The sequence below is a fragment of the Festucalex cinctus genome, chromosome 1 (genome assembly GCF_051991245.1).
Source record: "Festucalex cinctus isolate MCC-2025b chromosome 1, RoL_Fcin_1.0, whole genome shotgun sequence".
NCBI classification, from domain to species: domain Eukaryota; kingdom Metazoa; phylum Chordata; class Actinopteri; order Syngnathiformes; family Syngnathidae; genus Festucalex; species Festucalex cinctus.
Genome location: NC_135411.1, coordinates 38155531 through 38180035, shown reverse-complemented (window position 1 = coordinate 38180035; position 24505 = coordinate 38155531). Strand labels below are relative to the sequence as shown.

Below are 24505 nucleotides of genomic sequence, written 5' to 3'. Positions count from 1 at the left end.
AATATTGAAAAACCCATCCCTATAAGCTTTGTATTGAATTAGTAAAAAAATAAAATAAAAAATACGTTCTTTGTATTGAATCTCACTGGATTGATTGATAACATGCCACACATAATGTGACATCATGCAGCAGTGCTTGTGCGCAGTCGCTGAGCGGCACAACAATACAGTTCAATGCAATGAGCTATGTGTGCAACTTCCGCGGTCATCTGATCGAGTAGAATTGGCCGAGTGGTGAAAAATGCTGTCCGCCCTCATTTACATATAGATGTCGGAGTGTTGGTGATGAGGCAGCAGTGACAGTCTGCCACGCTCCGCCCACTTTACACCCGGCAGGCATCTCTGTTAGGGGGGGCGGGGGGGATAACACGCTTGTGCGTCTGCGCGAGTGGATGTCCAGCGCGGAGCCTATTGGCTGAAAATGACATCACCGCTCAAGGTTTATTGTTGGTAAGAGGATGAGCTCATCGTTTAGAACCAGTCTCTGGTAGAAAGGAGAGAAAACAGGACGTCGCTGGCGTGGACTGAAAGAATCTGCAGAACTGCAACTGACACCAACTGTAACCGAGGGGAAAAAACGCAGTTGAAGACGAAAGAACAATCACAGTGAGTAATTTGCACGATTTATTTCGTATTGGAAATAATTATATCGCAAGTTATCTGTGGACATTGTTTATTTTGTTGCAAGCAAAACCCTTGCATCCTGTTGAAAAAAAAAAAATCCCACCGAAACCCCTTTAGGAAATGGAAAAGCCTTATTGCAGCAGGAATGATTTTCACATCCTGCTGTTTGTGTTGAACTTCTTCTGTTCTGATAATACGGACATAACAGCAAATGAAGACTAGGAGAAGCTTATCTGCTTTGAAATGCAAATTCATATTTTTAACAATGCCAAAATATTGCTTCTTTCATCTGAAATGCATAGTTGGAAATTAGAAATCGCTGTGCTGTTCTACAATTAATCAGGATTTGTGTTTGAATGAGTTTAATTGAGTTTTTTTTTTTAAATTAATAACACGATAGGATGGGTTATTTTTAAAAGGTTATATTTAACTAATTGAAAAATCCTTCTATGTATTATGGGTGATTAAATGCATGAATGTGTTGTGTATTGTGCTGTAGATATGGTTTGGTCCATGGAGGGAGAGACAGAGCGTCCTCCTCTGTCCATCATCCTGCCGAGGCTCTACCTGGGAGCCGAGAGCGATGTGACGCAGGTAATAAAGCAGTTCATGATGCGGGAGTCACGACTAACTACATGCAATACGCTTAAACTTCATTTACAAGTACAAAAAAAAAATGCCTTTCACTTGAAGAAAAATCCAAGTATTTTTCGTACAATGTGTGAACAGGACCGACTGGCCTCTCTGGGGATCTCCTATGTGCTGAGTGTGAGCCGCTGCAGCCCCCGACCTTCCTTCCTTCCCTGCTCCAGATATCTCCGCATCCCCATCGACGACTCCCTGTGGGATGACCTGCTGCCCTGGATCCCTCAGGCTCTACGCTTCATCGGTCAGGACTTAACCACCAGCGCGGCAATTGACGTCATTCGCACACAAATAACTCGCTTTTATTCCTAATTTATGCAGACGCGGCGATGTCATCCGGTGCCTCTGTCCTGGTGCACTGTGCCGCTGGAATCTCTCGCTCTCCAGCCCTGGCCGTCGCCTACATCATGTATAGCTCGGGAATGGATCTGGACCACGCCTACAGGTTGAGCTGCATACATTTTACACATGCTCTTTCTACCATACTGCATAAGACATCATGTGTTGGTATGATTATGGGACTGTTTGCATTAGTGTCCAATAACTCTTAAGTAGCACATATGGCAAAAAAAAAAAATTAAAATCTCAATTTTTTGTTTTTCAGCCAATCAGGACGATTACAATTTTAATCGATTTTAATCTAATAAACCCAAAAAGCATTTATTCAAAGGTTTCATTCATTCAAAAATAATTCCTGTGCAAAAATGTTCAGACAATAATATATACTGATTCAAAATCAGTTTTAACATAAACTTAACATTCATTGTTTCTGCTTAAATGTCACAATTAAGTAGTTGGTTGCTGTCTGTTTACATGTCTTGTAAACCACCCATCCAGTATTGGGCAAAATTACAACTCACAAAAACATTTAGATAACGGCAATATCGCGATATTAAAACCACCACAATATATCGTCATGTCATGATATTAAAAGCAATACGTCTGTTAAAAAAAAAAGTGAGGTTGAATTCCATTTGCGCAGTTCGAGCACCCTCTGGTGGCTAGTTTTTTTTAGTGCAGTTTAATTTTCATACGGCATGTTTTGGCCCTCCTATGTTTAAAATCCACCCTAATTGTCAGATGATGGGGAACATAACATGCTTGTGAACCGAGTCAATATGTGGCGTAATTCAATGTGTGCGTGCATTAGTAAGTAAGCGCCTCAATATTAAGTATTATGAGATTGTCATAATGTTTATATGCATTGCTGTAATGTACAAAAACACAATATTTTGCTTTTTCATTAGTATGAGCTAATTTCTTTTTACAATATTGTAACATTTATTTAATATTGCCAACCTCCCCGCAATATCGTGATAATTATTGTATTGTGATCTTCATATCATGATAATATCGTATTGTGATGCTTGGATATTGTTACATCACTAATTATTAGTGTTTTTTTGTTTTTTTTTCCCTTAAGCTTTTGCCAAAAGAAACCAATAGTTTTTGGTATTATCAAAGATGTTACTGTATATTAAAGTGTGTTATATTTATATGATCGTTTACCGTAGTTGATTTTGATGCAGTTGGGGGTCAGCTGATTGTCAGCTTTGTAATTATAGTGACTTATGTACAATTAATATTCAGTCTAGTCCATAATATGTAAGATAAAAAAACAACAACACTTTTTTCTTAAACTGAAGATAATTTTCTATTCAAAATGGATGAGTTTAAGAGCATTCAATAATAATAATAATAATAACAATAATAACAATAATAACAATAATAAATGTGTTATTATTTTTAGTTTTTAACTAAATTAGGTACAAAGTGTTGTTTAAACAAAAAACTTTCATTAAGAATAACATTGTAAGGGATTGAGGTGTTTTGTTTTGATCGCTGTTCATTTGTTATGTAGCTACAATAGTTTTTTTTTCTTTTCTAAACTGGTAACGGTTCAACCTTACCAGGCCTATGTTTGATTGAATGCTATTGTAGTGAACAATATGTTTTTGACCCACACCCTGTCCGCTTAATTGTCAGGTTCGTGAAAGAGCGCCGACCCTCCATTTCCCCCAACTTCAACTTCCTGGGTCAGTTGCAGCACTTCCAGGGCACCCTGCGTCAAAAGGCCTCCGGTGACGACTTCCCATGCCAGCAGCTGGACAACAACCCGCCATCCATCGACAACAGTAACAATCGCACCCCCACGATTCCCAACGAGAATTATCAGGCCAGCGTCACCAGTGACAGATCAGCAGAAGCGATCCCAACACAAACAGAGAATTTGCACCAGCAGAGACGTTCAAATCCGGACGCTAATGGCAACCAGCAGATTCCCTTGTCAGGGAAACTTTGGACTCATAATAATAATAATCCAAGCACAAAGCCCACACAACAAGCACCAGCAGTCTCCGCTTCTCTGTCAGAGAGACGCAAAAGCCTCAGCCTCTCGTTGACCCCCTTGGGGATGTGCCCTCCCTCGTCGACATGCAACGGCAAGCAAGCGAAGAGCGCCGATTGGTCCCACAAGGGGGAGACGGCAGAAAAATCGCAGGCAAAGACGTTGAGCGGGCGTGCAGGGGAGACGCGCAAGGAGGAAAAACACGACACTTGTGAAATGAAGGAGCAAAGCCTGCTGTCTCCGCTCAGCTGCACGCTCAACAAATTGCTGGACTGGGGGGAGAGAATGCTGCTCGGCGGGGTTTTTGCCCACCCCGTCAAGATGGGGCAGCCCGCTTTGCCGTACAGGTGCTGACTGAGTGGAATCGTCCTTTGTGTGTGCGTGTTTGTATTTGTGCATGTTTCTCCAAAGGAATGATGTACACAGTACACGCAAGGTACTCATCGTTTATTTATTGCTGGGATGACAGAATGATTCTCCGCTTATTTTGCCCCTGTCATCTTGCCGTTTGTAAGATGGCCATATTTGCAATTTGTTGTCGCTTCGGCCTGGATTGTACAGCGTTTACTGATGATTAAAGATTGAATTTCAACCACATCTCTCTCAGGAGCCTCATTTGGCAGAAAATATTTCCACCAATAATTTCAGCCATCCATTTTGGTAGTGCTTGTCCTCATAAGGTTGTTATTCCACCTGACTGTAGCAGAATACACACTGGACTAGTTGCCAGCCAATCATAGCGCATTGTTCAGTCACAACTATGGATAATAATAAAATGAATCTCAAGGCAAACTAATTGCAAATCTGCTTTTAAAGATTTTATTCAACCTGCAAGTGAAGAGCAAAGTCAAATGAGGGAGGCCTAAACCTGACACAGTCCTAATAAATGTTGGTTATGATGTATGTTGTTCTGAAATGGATGCCATGATACATACATACCATAACACTCCATGTTTTTGTCTGCCTCAGGCTTTGCTATGACGAATGTATCAGAAATAGAAATAATTTCAGAAAAATGGTTTGGAAATTTTTATAATCGATGCGATATAGGCTACAGTCAGGGTAATGGAAACCTGAAGAACAGTCAGACCTTAAAGAGATACTTGACTCATTGAGCCATTTTCTGCAGTAAAAAGTTAATATTTTGTCTACAATTAATGTGGTAACTTCATTATTTTTCATGTACAATTCATACCTTTAAATTCAGTCATTTTTGTACTTGCTGTCGACTGATGACGACATCACCTATGCTGAGGAAGTAGGTAATGACCAATCATGGCTCAGTTTGCTGACCAACCCCAGAAAACAGGTAAGCCATGATTGGTTGTTATCTACTTCCTCAGCACAGGTGATGTCATCATCAGTAGACAGCAAGAGGAAAAAATAGTTTTTAAGGTAATAATTGTACATAAAAAATAATGAAGTTATCACATAAATTCTGGACAAAATATGAACTTGTCACCGCTGAAAATGGTTCAATGAGTCTTTAAAGTATCCCTTTAAAAAACAAAGCAAAAACAAACAAGTATTTCATACAATTGATTGCAAATCTCAATGAATCATTTCACAATAAATCTCAATATATAAGAGCTGAAAGCTAACTTTTTTTTTTTTTTTTTTTTAAACATACACACACTCATCAACCACATATGGATGATATTTATTAGGGGTGTGAATTGCCTAGTAGCTGACGATTCGATTCGTATCACGATTCACAGGTCACGATTCGATTCGATACCGATTAATCCCGATACGAATTTATAAGTCGATTGTTGCGATTTTTTTTCATTCAAATTTAGAAAATACTAATCAGTAAGCTTGTAGAGTGTAAGATTTATATGAAAATGTATTATTTATTTATCTGAAATTTCAGTCTTATAGAGGTTGTAATCTGTTTCATGTTTGAACAGCATTAAAATAAAATATCAAGGCTTAATGTTCCGTTCATATAACATTCTTCCATGCTCAAGGTGTGAATCCTAACCCGAAGTCAGACGTTTTGTTAAATATTTTCCATTAAAAATGGAAGTTTAAAAATCGATTCACACACACACACACACACACACACACACACACACACACACACACACACACACACACACACACACAAAAGGCAATGATGATAAGACGTTGAATCGGTAAGACTACCGAATGAACAATTCTGAGCTCTTAAAAAAAAACGATTTTTTTTTAATTGAATCGATTCGAGAATCGCGCGATGTAGTATCGCGATATATCGCCGAATCGATTTTTTTTAACACCCCTAATATTTATGGTACAGTATTTTCATTGTCATACATTACATTCTGAACTCTGAACTCAACTTTTTGTCTTATGAACATTTTATCTCATACAGAATTTCAAAATGCTATACTATGTGCTATAAAGTATATGTAATTGATTAAGAAACGTTATTTGAAATTGATTGAACCGCATAAAAAAAAACAACTACACCACCCCTCAGCTGTCAATCAAAACTAATAATTTATGCTTGTAAAGTACAGTACCATATATTTTGTAATTTTAAGTCAGTAGACTTAAATTTGGAGGTGTATCTATGATTGTGACAGCTGAGTTTTTGTAAACCACCAAGTTCTTAGGCTAAGAATCTTAGCTGCTTAAGTTAGACAAGACTGCAGGATAAGAAGTTTGTGATGAGGTGTGTTCTTGCCCCAGGGAACACATATCCCACCCACAGCCAAAAACAAGTACAGTACACAGTGGAACGACACAACAGCATATGATGAAGCTAACGAATACGTTAATACTTAAAAAAAAACAAAAAAAAAAAAACGGTCAAACCCAACAAACTAACAATTAGACAAATACATAGTCGTCGCAAGAACAACTCAACAGTTGATTTTGGTCTTTTCGGTTCGCGAGCACGCGCTGCATTTACCTCTTGCGCGCGCCTGTAGGTGTGACGTCACGGATACTCCCAATGACCATATTAGGTATCTGACACACCAAAGTGGAATTTGTTCGGGGACAAATTTGAATTGACGAGAGGAGACGTTGTCCCAAGGCTTGTCTCCGTTAGCTCAAAAATGGTAGCAAGAATACAACACGAGTAAGCTAATTTGAGGCAATAGCGTCGTGCTGTGTTAGCGTGACTTTCTCTCCAGAAGGGAAAGAGGAAGCAGTTCCGCCCTCACAAGCCGCGGTGAGGCCGAGTTCGATAGCAGAGGGAAAGCAAAGAAGCAAAGCGACGACACAACTGGCTCCAAAGAGTGAAACTCGCTGCGATCTTTCATTTCTCCATTGGACTAACATTGCTGGGATTTTCCCGTTTTCAGGTGGCGGTATATTTAAAACCTCGTAAAGATGAGTTTCACGCTACCAAGTTCGAAGTTATTCTGATACCACCGCCCGTGTTGGTCTGTCGTGCTTGGATTTTATTTGCACTTTGCTCTTGCTTTTTGAACTTTGCCAGTCGGCTCACAGATTTTTTTTTTCTTTATTGTTGATCCGGACAAGTAAAAGAAAAAGCGATGAGCGGAGACGAGGAAAGATTCAAACTGGTGGTGGTGGGAGGTGGAGGAGTGGGGAAGAGCGCCCTAACTATCCAGTTCATTCAGGTATGATTTTTACAACATCCCCCTTAGAGCATGCACGTCTCTGTATCTAAGTATATACACGCTGCTGTCTAATTAAAGCATCGTGTGGATGTGGGTGGCATTTATGGTCGATGGGGGTGGGGAATAATTGCTTATGGGGGTGTCCTTTGCTTCCCACACAAAAACATTTTCTCTAAACTGACTTTTCCATTGACTTTGTTGATGGCACAATACAGTACAGTACAGTACAGTACTCTCCCTACTTATAGTCTACATTACTGTGCGAAAAACGTTAACATCTTTATGCTGGGCGAGTGATCCAATTAAGGTAATTAAGATGCATTACGTATTCATTTTTATATCCATCCATCCATCCATCCATCCATCCATCCATCCATCCATCCATCCATCCATCCATCCATCCATCCATCCATCCATCCATCCATCCATCTTCTTAACCGCTCTCACAAGGGTCTAATCCAAATATATTTGTCCAGCACTTTAAAACTAAGCACAGTGCAAAAGTACTATGTAATAAATTAATTACACCAAAGAGATACACATAAAATAGAAAAGTAAAAAATGAATAAATATGACAAAAATAATCACTAAAACATTAATAATCACTTTTTTTTCTTTTTAAATCTCTTGAGCCCATTTGTTCCCTAATTTTTCATGGAGAACAACAGGCTCAACCTGAGCTTCAGCCTGGATTGGGGGACAGTCAAGAGCAGTTGACCAGCTGACCTGAGCGAGCGAGTGGGCTTGTAGGGGTGAAGAAGCTCGGAAACCTGGATGTCAGGGGAAGAGCATTTAATATAAAATGAATCTTGAAATGCACTGGCAGCCAGTACAGTTGGGCAAAAATGGGGGAAATGTTTGCACTTTTACACCTCTGACATTTGAGCAATGGAGGGAGATTTTCTCTTACTCATTATTATTATTATTATTATTATTATTATAGAGGCACATAAATTTGGCTGTTTTCTATATTAACATGGAAGGAAATTCCATGTTTCCTGATTAAGGAACCAAGTGGAAGTAACTCAAGGGAGAAGAAAAACAAACAATTTCTCAGTTGTTACAAATAAATGCAGATATATTTACTCAAACAACACATTTTATTAAAATGATATGACGAGTAGCACATTTGGGGCTTAAGGAGTGTATCAAAACTCAAACCTGATAGCCATTACACAGTAGATTATTTCAACAATATACAGTACATATTTGTATCACAGTGGAATGGATATACTGTCGATGTTTTTCGGGAGCTAACATTTAACAGTGTTCTTTTGACACAACTTTTAAATGTGCTATGAGTCGGTACAGTGTCGCCTAGTTTAGAATCTGTGGCACATGATTGCAGTTTGTGTGCATTTCCAGTATGTATGGCAGATTTAGTTGCTCAATATGAACAATGATTGTCTCTCTCAGTCCTACTTTGTGTCAGACTACGACCCGACAATTGAAGACTCCTACACGAAGATCTGCACGGTGGATGGGAAGGAGACCCGTCTGGACAGTAAGCTACACTGGCCATGATTTGTAATATCCCTGTTAGTCACAGTTGTGAAGGATGTTTGATGTGTGGAAAAACAGTTTGTTTAAACGCGGAGGGCGTGTTGTAATGTGACAAAGGCAGTGTGTTTGCTCGGTCGATGTTCCCTTGTTAGGACTTGCACTTGGCGGCTGAGTTACTGCGCTTGTGTTTAAACTCTTCAGTGTACAGAAATGACTGCATACGCGGTGTAATCCTTGAATATGATTCAGAGCCAAGTGCTGATGTGAAGGGTGCGACCAGCAGATGACACACAAATGCACTGACTAGTCAGTGGCTGTCAGTCGTAACTTCCCTAACTCCAGTTTCCTCTCATGTAATGTAGTTACATTAAAGTAAGATCTTATATTCAAGCCTCAATATTGAATTGAGTGTACATGCTCAGATTGGTGCGGCACAGGGATGAGCGGTTAGCACACCCGTCTCGCAGTTCAGCAGGGTTCAAATCCAGGCTCTGGCCTTCCCAAATAGAGTTTGCATGTTCTCCCTCTGCTTGTGTAGCCTTTAAGTGAAAATTCGAAATTGCCCTCAGGTCTGAATTGTTATGTTTATCTCATCTTTGCCCATATGTGTGCGGTGAGTGACTGGGATAAAGCCAGTCAGAATAGGTTGTTGTTATCTATGGCCATGCATGACTGATTGTTCAGTTATGCATACGTGCAGTTGTAGACTTACAGGGTTTAATCTCGACAAATATTTTGGCAACAGCACCTCCTGTGTATTTGTGACATAGTATAACCCATATGGTTGGTATTGTGCTGTTGTTGAACATGATAAAGATTATGAAGTATTAACGTTTTAACCACTTCGCCTTGCTAATGTGTTACTATTGTGCATTCAGTTCCGTCTACTGCGTTTGCGTATGAAGGAAGAAAACTTGTAGGCAAACCACAATCATAAACAGTGTTCCACAGTTACCTTGAAAAAGTAACTTAGTTACTGATTACTTGGTTTTACAAGTAACTAAATTGCGTTACTGATTACTTGGTTTTAAAAGTAACTAAGTTAGATTAAAAGTTACTTTTTTAGTTACTTTCAAGCAGCTGCCGATAACACCATCTCAATTCATAAAACATAACTGTTGATGGATATTCATATTCAATAATAGGTTTATGTTTTTGTCAGTCTTGGATACAGCAGGTCAGGAGGAGTTTGGGGCAATGAGGGAGCAGTACATGCGCTCAGGAGAAGGCTTCTTGCTGGTGTTTGCACTCAATGACAGGGGCAGGTAAGTGTGCATTTGTAGATTTCACCTTGATAAATGTTACATTTGACATATTTTCAGTGTTGGTAATGTGATACAGTTACAGATATCGGTCCCGAAATCCAAAGGCAAACATTTGTAAAATGCAAATGATCTCAAATGGCACCAACTATTAGAGCTTTTATTCAATTGTATACTTAATATCTGAACTGTGATTATCTTCTTATTTGACTGGCTGACCTTTCGTAGTCACAATTCAGCAAGGACGTACCAAAAGGAACAATTTTTTTTTTTTTTTTTTTTTTTTTTTTTTTTAAATCTCTCCAGCCATAAAGGGTTGAATTTCCCTAAAATGGTGTTGCTATGTGTCTAGCCAATTTGTCGGTTAAAGTGGTCAAGCCCTCAGTTGTAACTGGTGACTCAACACAGAAACATTCATTTTCGCATGTTAAGCATTTTATGGGAAGGGCTGTTACTGTATATTTGGGGTTGCTGTTCATTTGATGTTGGCTGATGTCACCTTAGCTAACATACAGCACATGGATGAAAGGGAAGTTGTGGATCCGAGACTGTTTTAGGTAAATGTAACACTATTGGAATCAAGCCCTGAACTGATGCCGACAGCTGCCTTTTTGACCACTAGGGGCAGTATTATCTTCCAGTTGCCTGAGCGCCTCTGCGTCACAGCAAGGAGGAATGTTTTTCCTGCTTTAAGCTTAGTCTGAGTTGAAAGGTCATCCGCACTGACTAAAGGCCTGAATTTGCAGCGCCATTTGTGAGGAGGCCGTGATGTAGCTCACTTGCAGGCATCCTGCTTGGTCGCTCATGTGTTCAGATGATTTTTTATTTATTTTTTTAATGCAGAGCCTCTTCCTTCCTTGTCAGCATAAACATGGCCTGAACGCTATGAAAACAGACCACTAGCTGATAACGACTCATCCGTATTAAGAGTTTATCTCGAGTCACAAAGAGGACTTTGCTTTCATGACTGCTTTTATTAGCCCCCGCCCCCCAAAAAAACCTTTATACCGATTGGTCTTTTGAGTTCCCAGGGGTGGTCTGACTCTGAACTAAAGCGCACAGTTAATCGAAGATTTCAAATATGGATTTTGAAAGGTTAGCTGACTTTACAAAAGATCTGATAATCTGGTGAGAAATACGTGCACAACGTGGAAAAGGACCGAGCCCTGGTGCAAATAATGAAAATATGCAAGCAATTGACACTCCCCCTCAAAAAACTTCGGAATTGCCAATGGGAAACTCCTGAACTCATTTCAACATAATTCAGTGACACAAAGATGCCACAAGATGGCACCAAAGTTGTATTTCATTGCTTTGGCCTGAACACAAAATAAGGGAGGTTTTCCTTGAAAAACAGGATAGGATAGGTTATTTAACAAATCTGTGAATCTTTAACTGAGCGTTTTAAAACGTATCTCTTGTCCAATATCTGTGAGGACACTGGTTTAAAAAATATAAATGTCTTTTTTTTTATGCTGCCTTGTTTTATATGTGTAAATGTTGGTGAAACAGCCACTCTTAAAGTCCTATTTTCAAAAAGTTATATATGATTTCAAATTGTATGCATTAAAAGGAAAGGCCTCCTCCACTTTACTTATTGACAGAGCGTGATGGTGGCGGCATACTGAATGACACTTCTTACATGTCGGTCGACATAAACATCTTTAGGGTTGGCATGGCTCAGGTGGTAGAGTGGGTGTCTCCCGACTAGAAGGTTGTGTATTCCATCCTCAACTCTTGTTGAAGTGTCCTTGAGCAAGATACAAGTTGCTCATGATGCGCCATCAGTATCCAAAATGAGGAGGTAGTGCTTTGACTACCTAGAAAATGCTTTGTTAGTGAAAGCCCATTCATGAAAATCCTGAGTCACACAATTCTGTTGCCCTTCAAACTCTGTGGTAAGTGCATACAAGTAAATGACCTTAACTATTTATTGATCCTGTTACACACGTGTCGTTATACCATCATAATAACTTTAAAGACATGCAGTAACTCTGATACTTGCACTAGTTCACATATCTCAGACACAACACCATTTATTTTTGCTGTTTGCTACTGTGTGAATTAGTGTTGTTCCGATACCAATACTGGTATCGGCAGAGGTGCCGATACTGCATTAAAACAGTGGTATCGGTATCGGTGAGTACTCACAAGTAACATGCCGATACCATTAATTCCAACGCTAATATAGGATTTTGGATGCAGCATCTTGTGTCTTGCTTGTGCACGATATTTACTGATATGTGATATGTTCACTGCATGCCGATCTAAGATATCCTATTGGCCCTTGAATGCTCTGAACCAATGACAGGACAGCTTTTTCATGTTGAGGAAAAAAAACCCCTTAAGTATCGGTATCGGCCGATACTGCAAAGCTGGATATTGGAATCGGTATCGGGGGCCAAAAAACGATATCGGAACAGCACTAGTGTGAATGGAAAATGGCTGCCTCCTCCTGGCACTTCAGTTCACAGATCCGTCTAGTGTTTTGCATTTAAGATATAGACAGCGTGAATAACAAAGATGGGCCATTCGTTAAATAATCAAAAAGAATTCTCAAGACAATAAGATCAATTTGCACTAGTTTTTTTTCTTCTTCTTTTTTTTCTTCTTTTTTTTAAAATTTATTTTATTTATTTATTTTTTATTTTATTTGCACTAGTTTTTATAGTAAAGGCATATTAAGCAATAGGTGAAACATTCTATACCGCATATCCTAAAACGGAATGAGCTGCAGAAAACGGGATGCAGAATACTGATATTAGTTTACAATATTTTTTTCAGGTTTTACCGTTTGATATCTACTGTATATATTTATATTTAGTCATAGAAATCAAATTATTACTTTTAAAAGGAAACTCAGTGTAGTGTTTTTACTGTCATTGATCAAATTATGTGAGCCATATGTTCAAGCATTGTCTTACTATGTATATACAATGACACAAAAATACGGAAACTTTTTAACAATCCAATAAAACCAAGAGTGGTGGAAGAATTGAAACCTTAAAACGTGCCATTTAAGAAACAATGATGGAATTTTCTTTTCTGTCTTTTTATTTATTTATTTATTTATTTCTGTATTTATTTGTTTATTAATTTTTTTATTACGTCCTGTTGATGGCGTCGTCCTGTACGAAAGCATGCTTGAACTCTGCTGTTGAGATTCCTCATTAACGGCTAAAATATCTCAGCTGAGATAGCTGCGATTCCATCATTGTTTCTTTAAATGGCATATTTTAAGGTTTCAGTTACTATAAATAAAATATTTTTATTACATCACTGTTGGTTTTATTGTATTGTTAAAGAGTACTCATTTTTTTGGTCACCCTGTACAGTAATGTACTGTTTTGCTCCTATTTGTCCCATTAGCTACCATGAGGTTCAGAAGTTTCACACCCAGATCCTTCGAGTGAAGGATCGGGATGACTTCCCCATGCTGCTAGTCGGAAACAAGGCAGATCTGGAGCAGCAAAGAGTGGTAACTAACACCCTTGTGCATCTTTTCGTGCTGTGGCAAGCATCTACTTTTTTAAGAGGCAGCAATTTGTGTTGGTAATTGTATAAAAAAACAAAAACAATCTTTTTTTTCAATTTCTTTTGTGTTCATCTCCATGGACGTAAACTTCTGACATTTTGTATCTGGATATTGGTCCTCTTCCCATAGAAATGAATACAAATGAATCATTACAGGGTTAAACTGATATCACCAAACCTTTACTTACTTGATAGGCAATGTTCGATGTGTAAAATGATGACTTGCTCGTGGTTTCCCCCCTTAAGTTTTGTGTTTTATCAGAGGCGTATATTCTTTATTTTGGCTTAGATCCCCAGGGAGGATGCTCAGGCATTTGCCAGAGAAAATAGGATCTACTACATGGAGGCTTCAGCTAAGAACCGCTACAATGTGGATGAAGCCTTCTTGGAGCTTGTGCGAATTGTCAGGTATTTCTTCCTTGACCTGTTTCCTTTGTATACAAACATACACCAATGGGCTAGACTGCTGTTACTTTCAGTTAGAGAAAGGTAAACAGACAATGACGAAATTTGTCATTCCTCCCTCACAGAAGGTTCCAGGAAATGGAGTGTCCTCCCCCTCCAACTCATCACGCTGGGAAACAGAAGAGCGGCGGCTGCCCCTGCGTCCTCCTCTAAGCATGGCGTTACTATGGACACCAAAGCCTCCCCAGCTTGTCCAAAAAGAAGTGTGAGCGTTTGTGTGAGACCGGATTAAGGAGCGTCATTTTCCCGTTGAATGCTTTCATTTGCACTTTTACCAAAGAGCAACTTGTAAATCAGTATAGTGTATTTTTAGTCTCAAGCGAGGAGCTTTCAACAGCAGCAGAAATAGTTCTGTTGGTGACATGGGATAATAATGACGTGACTGTATATAGTTACAGCCCATAAATAGGGACGTCCTCACATTATGGTGGGCTATATAAATATGTTCTTGCTGTTGTGGCATTTGGGTACTGATGTCAGCGAAGACATCACCGCAATAGGTACTCTAACTCCTGCCATAATGGTGAGTTAGTATGCAGTAAAGTCAGTCAGTCCACATACAATAATAATAATACAAAAAAAATGTTGAGTGCGGCACACCCAATCACAAGACATCATTGTGCGGTCATGTTCAAAAGTGTCCTGCAGGTGGTAGTAGAGCACAGAGCAAAAAAGTCAGCAAACGTCACAGCCACAGCAGAATCTGTCTTCATATTTTTATAATTTTGCCATTTGTTGTGCCCAAAAAAAATAATGAAAGAAAATACTGTAGACAGAGTTGCCAACCATTTCAAAATTAATTGTTGACAGTATTTTGGGGTTAAAAAAAAAAAGTTGATATGGGTGTGCATTGATCCACGCAGTTGCAGAACTACAGAACCCATTTTCTGCTTTAATGCATTTCAACATTTTTGTGATGGGCAACCAACTATTAGATTGGTTGTGAATTTATTTTCATGAAGTGTGATGCACATGGTATTTTGGTCATACACTTTTTTGACATGATTCAAAGCTTCACTAAATTCCATAAATAATATAAATGGTTTACATGAACATCTTGACCAAACTAGTAGATGCATCATAGTTTATTTGTGCTCATGCTTTATATTATGAACATACAGTAGGTTTAGCATTGATCGCGTGCTCATGGTGTGATGGAGGGACTGTGTTATTGTTCCTGTGTGGAGCGCAAACAGCTGAGGAAAAGGCCGGACCGGGCAATTGTCATGCTTTGATACGAAGCCTGACCCTTGCTGTCCACATTACTGTGCCACTGACTGCTACAGCTTCCTCTTTGGGAGATTCTTTTCCCTTAGCAACACTGGCTCACTCAACCCATTTCATTTTCCAAATAGAAATAACTCCAGAAGTTGAGTTGTCACCAAGACATAGCTGTAATTCGGAAGAGCTAAAAAGGTTTCTTTGTTGTTTATAGAATATGTTTATTATTTTTGACACTGTCATTTGTCATTTCTTTTCTCCAAATATCAATTTGACCTCCAAATATGCTTCATCCTCAGCTTTCCGAAGTATTTATATGTTCCACACCATTTTGTACGATGCTATAATACTTTTGAGCCAGAGCCTATATCAGTTCAACCAACCACTTTTCCAGACAATATCACACATGGAATGACTCGTTTTATTTGCTTGAAATGGGCATCCAGCTTCAAAGTGGTGCACACAGATCCTGGAGTTGTGTAAATTTCTGCTTTGATGTAATAAATTGTGCGGTTATTATTTGGATGTTTATTGAAATACAGAAATGGTTTTTAGGAGACAATCAAAATCTACGATGATTAAATTGACAAAAGCACAATCAGTGAGAAATGTTAATTAAAACAAAAAACAACTGGGGCATATATTGCTTGTCATTTATGTGTATTGCTTTGGGCAATGTAGATCTATGTCATATTTTTTAAATGAATTGTTTGCATATATATATATATATATATATATATATAATCTTACAAACTGCAATTCAAATGTTTGGTTGTTTTTTTTAACTCAAAAGAAAAATCACTTTTTTTGTACCTCATTAAAATATTCACCAAATCCATTGTGTCGTGTCACGCTGAGAGCTTACTGTCCCAATGACAGCTATGTATACAGTATTAAAAAAAAATGTTATGCATTACCAGCAAAAAGTGAGGGAATACTCACTTATAAAATAAATATAAAATATTTTATAGTAAACAACAGGACAACTCATTTGTGGGTTTGTCACTTTGGGATCATACCAGAAAACTATAGAATGTGTTAAGTCAAAGTCATCTGAAATGAAAAGGTTAAAACAAGTTATCTGTTTTGCGTTAATTACTGTACAAGTAGATTATCACAAGTATTTTTCTGATGACTTATACTGTACTCCTATGCTACTTGAAAACATGCATGTGCATTCTACAACTTCTCAAAATTGCCTTTTTTTTTTTTTTTTTTTTTTTTTTTTAGATTTTTCAGCCTCTGCGGCTGATGGCACAAAATAATAAAGTAATAAACTCAACTGAGATTGAGATTTTGATATTGGGGATTTACGGTATAAAGTAGATGCAGCAGATTCAGAGAAACAAGATATTTTTCATCCATGGCTAGTATCTGAAAGAGTGAGGGGGAAATAAGGGTGACATGCCAGCCAGCGTGTATTTGTACGTTGCGGTGGTGTCGCTGCTTTAGAGCGCCTCGTTGTCAGAGCATGCAAAGGTCTCATAATGTTTCGTTGGAATATATTCAAGGAATATTTTCTAGCCACTAAAAAAAAAAAGGGACTCAATTTTATTTTCTCAAGTGGTTGCAGAAAATGAAGTCATTTGGCTCCAGATACACTTTTTTTTTTTTTAAGTAAACAATATATGTACTTAAAATGTGTTTTTGGATCCCAATGATTTTATTGTGTGTATAAGCTATGTAATCACTTGATGAAATAAAATGGAGTAAATTGAACACACCATTTTTTTTCACTGAATGCTTTAAAGCAGATGTGTTTTTTGGGGTCTTAAAGTGACGAGTGTGGTTTCAGACCTGCTCCATGTGGCCCTGAGACAACATGTTATGATTTGGTGGTGTATAAACAAAATTGAATTGAACTGAGGCATAAGAGAGGTGCTACATCAAGAAGCATCGATTTCTCCAGATTGTATCAGTGGAATTTGACTGTTGAGTGGGCCGGTCGGCACATTCAATAAACGCATCCGCAACATTTGAGAGTGGAGAGAAGGGGTTGATTTTTCACCATTTTGAATTTGTTTCATCTTTCCAATTCAAAACACTCTTCTTTGCAGCGTGTCAAATTTAGAAGACATACAGTATTAAATTTTACTTTACTGGGACTTTAAGCCAAAATGGACCATTTCCGTAGTGGTCCCATACTTTGTGTGTACTTGTGAGGTAAATAGAAAGTGAGACAGACAGGTTTGAAGAGGTTCCGCCCTCCGGCTGGTATGTCGTCTAACAGGTTTTGGGATGTGAGCTTGCTTTGGCAAGACAACACTTTGTGTGTGGCACCAAGTCTTCATCTTTCAAACTCTAACTTCCTAAAGACACTTCCCATGATTTTGTGAGGCGGGAAGGAACACACAACCGCGATTTTTGGAGGACACCTGCAGCCAGGTGAGCGTGACTCGGTCATGGTATAGTGTCAGATATGTTGGCTTGAGTTTCATGGTGACATTTCCTTGTCAGGGTCCATGTAGTTTTTGTTTCAATGGCAGCCTCAATGGTGTGGATTGCTGTGCTGGTCCTTCTCCAGCTAGCTTACTGCTGTCTCACCTACCGACACGCTAAAGGTAAACCACACCTCTTCTTATTCGCATACAGGTATAAAAAGGACTGTAAGATAAAGATTGTTTTCTATGACACATGACTGAGTAGTGAGTACGTGTAGCAGATATTTAAGGTCTGGCCATTGCAGATAAAGATGAAAAAGTGTAGCGTTGTTCCCATTTAGGAAAATGGATCCTTAAAGCAAGGACAGGACATAATAGGACTACAATGTCTAATGTTGACAAGGTTTCAACAACAAAAAAATATGTAGATTATGATTCATACAAAAATACCAACATCAAGTAATACATTGACCTCAACCTCTACTATCAGTGTTTATACTAATTTCACGTGACCATTATGAACGCATGTATAACCTCATGAGTGCAAGCTAACATTTTGACTTTACAAAAACGATTGACTGGCATTCTCAAATAAATAAATAAATAAATAAATAAATGAATAAAAAAATAAAAAAATCTTGTTATCGTGCATAGGTGTCAAACTGCAGTCCTGCAGGTTTTCCCACTTTCTTCACAGCTGATTCATATTTAAGCTCATCAGCAAGCTCTACAGGAGCCTGATAATTATCCTGATCATTGAATCAGGTGCGTTGGAGTAGAGATACCTCGAAAACATGCAGGACCCTGGCCCTCTAGGACCGGATCTTGACACGTGTTGTAGTGGATTGCGTCGAATTGAGAAAATTATGGAATGGCTCCTTGAGCGTTTGTCACAGACCTCTTGGCTTCTTATCTGATCAGTGTTCTCCTTGTTCAGTTAGTCAGTTTAGGTTAGGACAGTCTTGTTTACTTTTTCCATTTTCAGATTTTCAGTACCCTTCAGATGTTCAAAACATACTCAGAACTTCTCCACAATGTTATCACTATCCCTGACCTGTCTGGTGAGTTCCAGAGGTGGCCAATCCAGGTCCAGAAAGTAAAAACCCTACCACAGTTTGTGCTTCTACTTAACAAATCTCACTGAATAGGTGTATTTATAGTGAGAGTAATTAATACACAAGTGAACTCTGTTTACTACTTAGGAGACTTCTGAATGTTTTTCAGATTTATATTTGCTTATAATTTTGAAAAACACAATATAATGCTATAATGGTATATCACATAAAATCTCAATGAAATACATTCAGATTTTTTTTTATTGTAAGTTCACAAAATGTGAAAAGTTGAAGGGGCATTTATGAATTCAATGTAGTTTTTCTTTTTCTTTTTCTTTTTTGTACAGTGAATTAGTTCCAGCTCAGCCACGACTATATTGACACAAGCACTGTAGAAGATGGATGGATGGATTGTAATCAGACAATGACATGATGAACATGAACAATGAGATTTGTCTGTATAGATCCATATATTGTACATGTATAAATGAATTAGTCCTCTTACTCCAACATGGTTCCATAGGGAAATCTTTTGCTCTCCACCCTGTCTGTGTCTTGCAGAGAGTTCGCTGTTAGTGGATGAAGAGTCAGCCAATGCCTTCCTGTCGCGCACGCTGCTTTATAACAGCTGGGACTTTGAACTAGTGGTGCCTGACAGCCTCGAAAGGGAATGTCAGGAGGAAATATGCACTTATGAAGAGGCCAGGGAAGTGTTTGAGGATGACATTCAGACGGTAATAACACGAATGTTGTACGCTTCTGAACAAAGATGTGGTAGTGTGTAATGCATGTGAGTTCAGATGTGGCAAAAGTACTCACTTTCTTTACTTACCTATAGAAGTACAGCGAATTGTGACTTAAAAGTAAAAGTCCTGATTCAATTCCTGTTTTTAAGTGAGAGTAGAAGTACAGACTCAGATGTTCTTAAGTACAAAAATGCAATTGTATATTTGTTGTATATAATGCCCATTTTGGTCATTTGGCACACAAAATAGCATCAAACAAATCACTTAAAGGGATAAGTGACTCTGAGCCGTTTTCAGCTGTAATAAGCTAATATTTGGTCTATAATTGATTTGATAACTTTATTGGTTTTCATGTACAATTAATACCTTTAAAAACACATTTTGCACTTGCTGTGGACTGAAAATAACATCACGTGCATGTTCAAGTAACGATCAATCAAAGCTCAGTTTGTGAAGGTCACATGACTAAACACAGGCGACAGGTGAGCCGTGATTGGTTGTTAGCTGAGCTCTGACTACCTGTGATGTCATTTTCAGTGGCAAAATGTGTACTTAAGGATACTTCATTCATTGAGACATTTTCAGCAGTAAAAACGTAATGTTTTGTCCAAAATGAATTTGATAACTTTATTATTTCTCATGTAGAATTAATACCTTTAAAAACTAAATGTTCCACTTGCTGTCGACTGAAGATGACATCACCTGTGCTGAGGAATTAGGTAACAACCAATCATGGCTCACCTGTTTTCTCGGTTTGGTTAACAGACTGAGCCATGATTGGTCGTTACCTACTTCCTCAGCACAGGTGATGTCATTTTCATTCGTCAGCAAGTGGGATTTTTTTTATTTTTTTTTAAAGGTATTAATTGGATACATAAAAATAATGTAGTTATCAGTAATTCATTCTGGACAAAATAATAACTTTTTACTGCTGAAAATGGCTCAAGGAGTCAAGTATCCCTTTTCAAGGTATTAATTGTACGTGGCAAAATAATGAAGTTATCAAATTAATTCTAGACAAAATATTAATCTTTTATTGCTAAAAATGGCTAAATGAGTCAAGTATCCCTTTTCAAGGTATTAATTGTACGTGGCAAAATAATGAAGTTATCAAATTAATTCTAGACAAAATATTAATCTTTTATTGCTAAAAATGGCTAAATGAGTCAAGTATCCCTTTACATAAGGTGATGGAAAGAATAGCTTACCTGTTGTTTATGCTTCTTGTTTGCTACTCCTCCATGCTGCTGTTGTCCCTGATTTTTTTTCTCCCCCACAACTTTTAAGAAGACCCCAAGTTCTCAATCACTCAAGATCTCACAGTTGACAAGCTGACCGCTCTCTATTTACCTCTTGCTCATGTTATGTCGTCATCTGTGGGAGTTGAAAAAGAAACAAGTCTTTGGACAAAGTATGGAGTTCAAAGTTCTGTTTTCAAATGCAGGGTGTAAAAAAAAATGTCCAGATTACCTGAAAGTTCTATATATGTACGGTAACAATGTATTTTTACAACTTTTGTGTGTGTGGTGCTTATGATTTTGTAAATAAGATGGCAGAATACATTATGAGGTTCACGTGCGTGTCACCTTTCGGTCTTTGACTCACTTTTCTTTTATTTCCATGTATAGGAAGTATTTTGGCAAGACTATCTTCAAAGCCACGGTAATACTTTAAATGATTTGTAAAAATATTTTAGTTATTCACGTTTATTTGGACGTTTGTATTTTCGTTTTACACAAAAAATGTACATGAAAAATCCAACCAATCACACACTTAAGACAATACACGCAGAAGAGTTGCAGCAGTTGTCATGTTGCTGTCATGTCTTTGAAGGATACGCACCCAAAGTGGACGTGTCAGGCCTGGTGGCAGGGATCCTGGCAATACTAGTGTGCGCTGTCATTGCCACTGTGCTGGGCTTCTACTTCTACAAGGCCAAGAACAAGGGGGGAAGGAGACCCGTCCAGTAAGTTCCCAGCATGCACGCAATTGTGTTTCATACGGAACAAAATGGTGGCCAACCAATCTTTACCTGCTGCACAGCTGACACGTGCTCAGATTGCTTTTCTTCCGTCATCTAACGTTTGTTGTGCCACTTGTTGCTAGGCAGAATTCCCACAAGCCCAATGTAAAATTATCATATATCACTTACTTGTACTGTCTGCTGATCTGTCACCATGGCAACTTGGGATAGCGGGTTCTGCTGCCCCACACAGCAGAAAAAAAAGACATGATGAGAACAAAAAGACACACATTATGAAAGTTCAAAAACTAAATGATAAGGCGTATGGGAGGAGAGGAGCTGAATCCTCCATATTGCTTACACAATTAAACTATTATTATTAAGTATGACTGTAAATATAATAATAGTTTATTTAGCACTTTTCAAAATAAGTTACAAAGTCACGTAGAATCCACAATAAGAAGAATCCAGTAACAAAATAGACGTGAGAAGGATCTCACCTCTGTAAGACCATCAGGCAGAGGGCTCCAGTAAAATACATGCTGGGGGAAAAAGTGATGTTTCTTTTTTAGTTCCATCTTCTGGATGGGGATTATCATAAGATCACTTTAATTCATTATTGAGTGTTTTGCAAATTTAAAAAACCTTCAGTTTTTCAATGCTCATTTATTTAAAAAACAAAAAACAAAAACTTTATTAATTCCAATATGTGAAAAAATATATTCTATTAAGTACATTTTTTTTAACATAATCGTAGGTATAGTAATCACTAACTAAATACTGCACCTTACAGGAGGCTGACATGTTTCGCCGCCATCTTTCTGTTGCTGATACCGTAGGAGACAAACTTAGTGAACGTAATAATTGTGGTAGGCTTGCAAAGTGTGCTCTCTGAAGCACCGTAGTGCGTGTGCTTCAAAATACATACGCTTCGAACTGAGCTTGTTGCATTCTATTTGTTCACCACTAGATGGCACTAAATTCTACACACTGTCCCTTTCAATCTCTGTAGCTGCATATTAAAATTGTTTCAGGTCATTTCTCAATGCCTTTTTACCCATACATTGTTGGACCCGTATACCTGAAAGAATTTACATTATGTTGACAATTTCAGATAAGAAAAATGTTCCGGAATGAGAGAAAATTTTAACAATGCAATAATAGCAATTCGTACTTCGTTTATCATAAATGCTGATGATTATGACAACCAGAATATAGAAACTGGGGGAAAATGTTAAAAGACCCACACATTACCATGGCAATTATATGGGAGTTCCCTTTACAATAACTGTAATGAACATTCCTTGTAATTAATGTCTAGTTTCTGCGAAAATAAAAAATAAAAAATAAACAAAAGCTAGTTGTGGCTGCATAAAGTGGCCTGTTGAATATGTCAATTTCCTGTCTGTCTGTAGAATGGCGCAAGATGGTCGTCCAGCCCCAGAGATGGTGCCCCTGGCAACCGCCCCGGGTCTGCCCAGTTACAGCGAAGCTCTCAACCGCAGTGGGATGCATGATGCCCCGCCACCACCTTATTCAGGGTAAGTCAGTGCTTTTGCCACAATATGGTCAATGTACAATTTACATTTACACAATTCAATTGGTCTAAAGTCAGATAGCTTTTTGTCAAATTCATCATATTTTATTCACAAAAACAGCAGGGTTAGAACGGTGGCTGAGGTTGAAATACATACTGTATTGGAATACCAAACTTTCACTGATAGCTGCAAAATTAAATCTGCAATCTTGTATACCTAGAAAAGCACTGTACAACACCTATGGATCATTTTTACATATTTTAAACATCACTGTACAGTTCGCTACCTTCCAGTTGATACATTTAACTCTGAACAGCATCATTAATGCCACTGAAAATACTAACACAACACAAGAGCTGGGTAGTTTGGGTCAAAATCTTTTACTGTAGACTGCAAAAGTAGGTGAAGCACGGTTGCCATAGCAATGCCATAGATGCCTTTCTCCCTATCACAAGCCAGTGTACTACCAAAATGATATGAAGCTGTTATTTTAGGGTAGAAGTACTACATATTTTTGCTGTAACAGAAAAAGTCTTGTATATCTTCCAAATGTGTACATATGCAATTGATTGAAGGCCCTATCGAGAGGAGACGATGGTTGCGCTGAAAAAAGAAAAAGCTCTGTCTAGCTCCTTATTCTGTGGAGACGTTTCACAGCATGGAATTAATAGATTCTTTTTGCCATTCAACAAGTATTCTCTCTCCGCCCACACAGTACAGCATTATTTTGAAAACCCAGTTGTCTGTGTGAGAAAAAAAAAGCCCTTTATCCACACCACACCAGTGTTTGTGCATTAGTTTGGTAGCCATATTCACTTGTAGCTACACCTGTACAACATCAATCGATGGCATCCTCAGCCTGTATTCACTTGGCAGAACGTCAAACTGCATTCTCAGCCAACATCTGGCAGGAGCGGAACAGGCAGCCTGCTGACCAAATCACTATTTTATGGTGGCAGCGTCATCCTACAACATCAATTCAGGCTAATAGCTAGCCATGTTGTTAAGTCAGCTGTATGGACATTAAGAATGAGTGTTCACGGTCAATGTTAGAGGACAGAAAATATGTCATCCATTGTGGACATTTGTAATCAGGCACTCTCACCTCCATTGTCCAGCACACATGTGACTGTGTTGTGGATACAACCTTTGTTGTAACATTAGCAAATTATCTTATCTTATCTATCTATCTATCTATCTATCTATCTATCTATCTATCTATCTATCTATCTATCTATCTAATCTATCTTCTAAACTTTCCTCTACTTTGACCACAGGGGGGCGCCATCTGAGCCTGCAGACCCAAGAGACAACGAGTGAGCTATGTCTGAGCCATCCAGTCATCCAGCCAGCCAGCCAGAGCTGCTTCAAAGTGGTTGATGCTGGCGCTCGATGATGGTTTGAGTCAAGTTTAAATATTGCATGTTGTATAACGTATTTATGGGCGGAGTTGCGAGCCAAGCTCAGAACGGACACTTTTGACAAGATGACGTACAGAGTACAGATGTGATGCTCTTAATTGGGTGCAGGTGAGGGTGGGGCTGTATTTTTCTTCCCACGCTGCTCTGTACGTCCAATTTGTGTGTATGATGTGGTTGAGTCACAATAAATCCATTTTCGAGAAGGATGTACATTGAAGCCAA

The 24505-nt window shown here is 38.4% G+C and overlaps 3 protein-coding genes across 5 annotated transcripts; all 3 read left to right on the top strand.

Moving 5' to 3' along the window:
• The first annotated feature begins 444 nt into the window (after positions 1 to 444).
• LOC144027153 (uncharacterized) lies at positions 445 to 4213 on the top strand. The gene is made up of 5 exons (XM_077534479.1): positions 445 to 606; positions 1124 to 1218; positions 1354 to 1513; positions 1591 to 1714; positions 3256 to 4213. The coding sequence occupies exons 2-5, from the start codon at positions 1126 to 1128 to the stop codon at positions 3968 to 3970; spliced, it is 1092 nt and encodes a 363-aa protein (XP_077390605.1). The 5' UTR covers positions 445 to 606; positions 1124 to 1125; the 3' UTR covers positions 3971 to 4213.
• A 2328-nt stretch (positions 4214 to 6541) lies between these two features.
• Positions 6542 to 16013, top strand: rras (RAS related). 2 transcript variants are annotated; one of them, XM_077534487.1, is made up of 7 exons: positions 6542 to 6570; positions 7094 to 7194; positions 8611 to 8698; positions 9860 to 9962; positions 13329 to 13437; positions 13783 to 13901; positions 14024 to 16013. In XM_077534487.1, the coding sequence occupies exons 1-7, from the start codon at positions 6558 to 6560 to the stop codon at positions 14109 to 14111; spliced, it is 621 nt and encodes a 206-aa protein (XP_077390613.1). In that variant the 5' UTR covers positions 6542 to 6557; the 3' UTR covers positions 14112 to 16013. The 2 variants fall into 2 exon arrangements, with proteins under 2 accessions (XP_077390613.1, XP_077390622.1); XM_077534496.1 differs by lacking the exon at positions 6542 to 6570 and adding an exon at positions 6579 to 6912.
• Positions 16014 to 17097: 1084 nt separating this feature from the next.
• prrg2 (proline rich Gla (G-carboxyglutamic acid) 2) lies at positions 17098 to 24486 on the top strand. 2 transcript variants are annotated; one of them, XM_077534465.1, is made up of 7 exons: positions 17098 to 17564; positions 17648 to 17740; positions 19177 to 19349; positions 20990 to 21023; positions 21195 to 21327; positions 22740 to 22865; positions 24140 to 24486. In XM_077534465.1, the coding sequence occupies exons 2-7, from the start codon at positions 17659 to 17661 to the stop codon at positions 24180 to 24182; spliced, it is 591 nt and encodes a 196-aa protein (XP_077390591.1). In that variant the 5' UTR covers positions 17098 to 17564; positions 17648 to 17658; the 3' UTR covers positions 24183 to 24486. The 2 variants fall into 2 exon arrangements, with proteins under 2 accessions (XP_077390591.1, XP_077390583.1); XM_077534457.1 differs by having other exon boundaries at positions 17102 to 17564; positions 17637 to 17740.
• The last annotated feature ends 19 nt before the right edge of the window (positions 24487 to 24505 follow it).

What these genes read in the sequence shown, in the direction of transcription:
- LOC144027153 (XM_077534479.1), top strand. Translation starts at nt 1,126, where the DNA reads ATGGTTTGGTCCATGGAGGGAGAGACAGAGCGTCCTCCTCTGTCCATC. An exon ending in CCGAGAGCGATGTGACGCAG is followed by an intron (nt 1,219 to 1,353) that starts GTAATAAAGCAG and finishes ATGTGTGAACAG; the next exon opens with GACCGACTGGCCTCTCTGGG. An exon ending in GATCTGGACCACGCCTACAG is followed by an intron (nt 1,715 to 3,255) that starts GTTGAGCTGCAT and finishes CTTAATTGTCAG; the next exon opens with GTTCGTGAAAGAGCGCCGAC.
- rras (XM_077534487.1), top strand. An exon ending in TAACTATCCAGTTCATTCAG is followed by an intron (nt 7,195 to 8,610) that starts GTATGATTTTTA and finishes TGTCTCTCTCAG; the next exon opens with TCCTACTTTGTGTCAGACTA. An exon ending in GCACTCAATGACAGGGGCAG is followed by an intron (nt 9,963 to 13,328) that starts GTAAGTGTGCAT and finishes TTGTCCCATTAG; the next exon opens with CTACCATGAGGTTCAGAAGT.
- prrg2 (XM_077534465.1), top strand. Translation starts at nt 17,659, where the DNA reads ATGGCAGCCTCAATGGTGTGGATTGCTGTGCTGGTCCTTCTCCAGCTA. An exon ending in CACCTACCGACACGCTAAAG is followed by an intron (nt 17,741 to 19,176) that starts GTAAACCACACC and finishes TGTGTCTTGCAG; the next exon opens with AGAGTTCGCTGTTAGTGGAT. An exon ending in AGACTATCTTCAAAGCCACG is followed by an intron (nt 21,024 to 21,194) that starts GTAATACTTTAA and finishes ATGTCTTTGAAG; the next exon opens with GATACGCACCCAAAGTGGAC.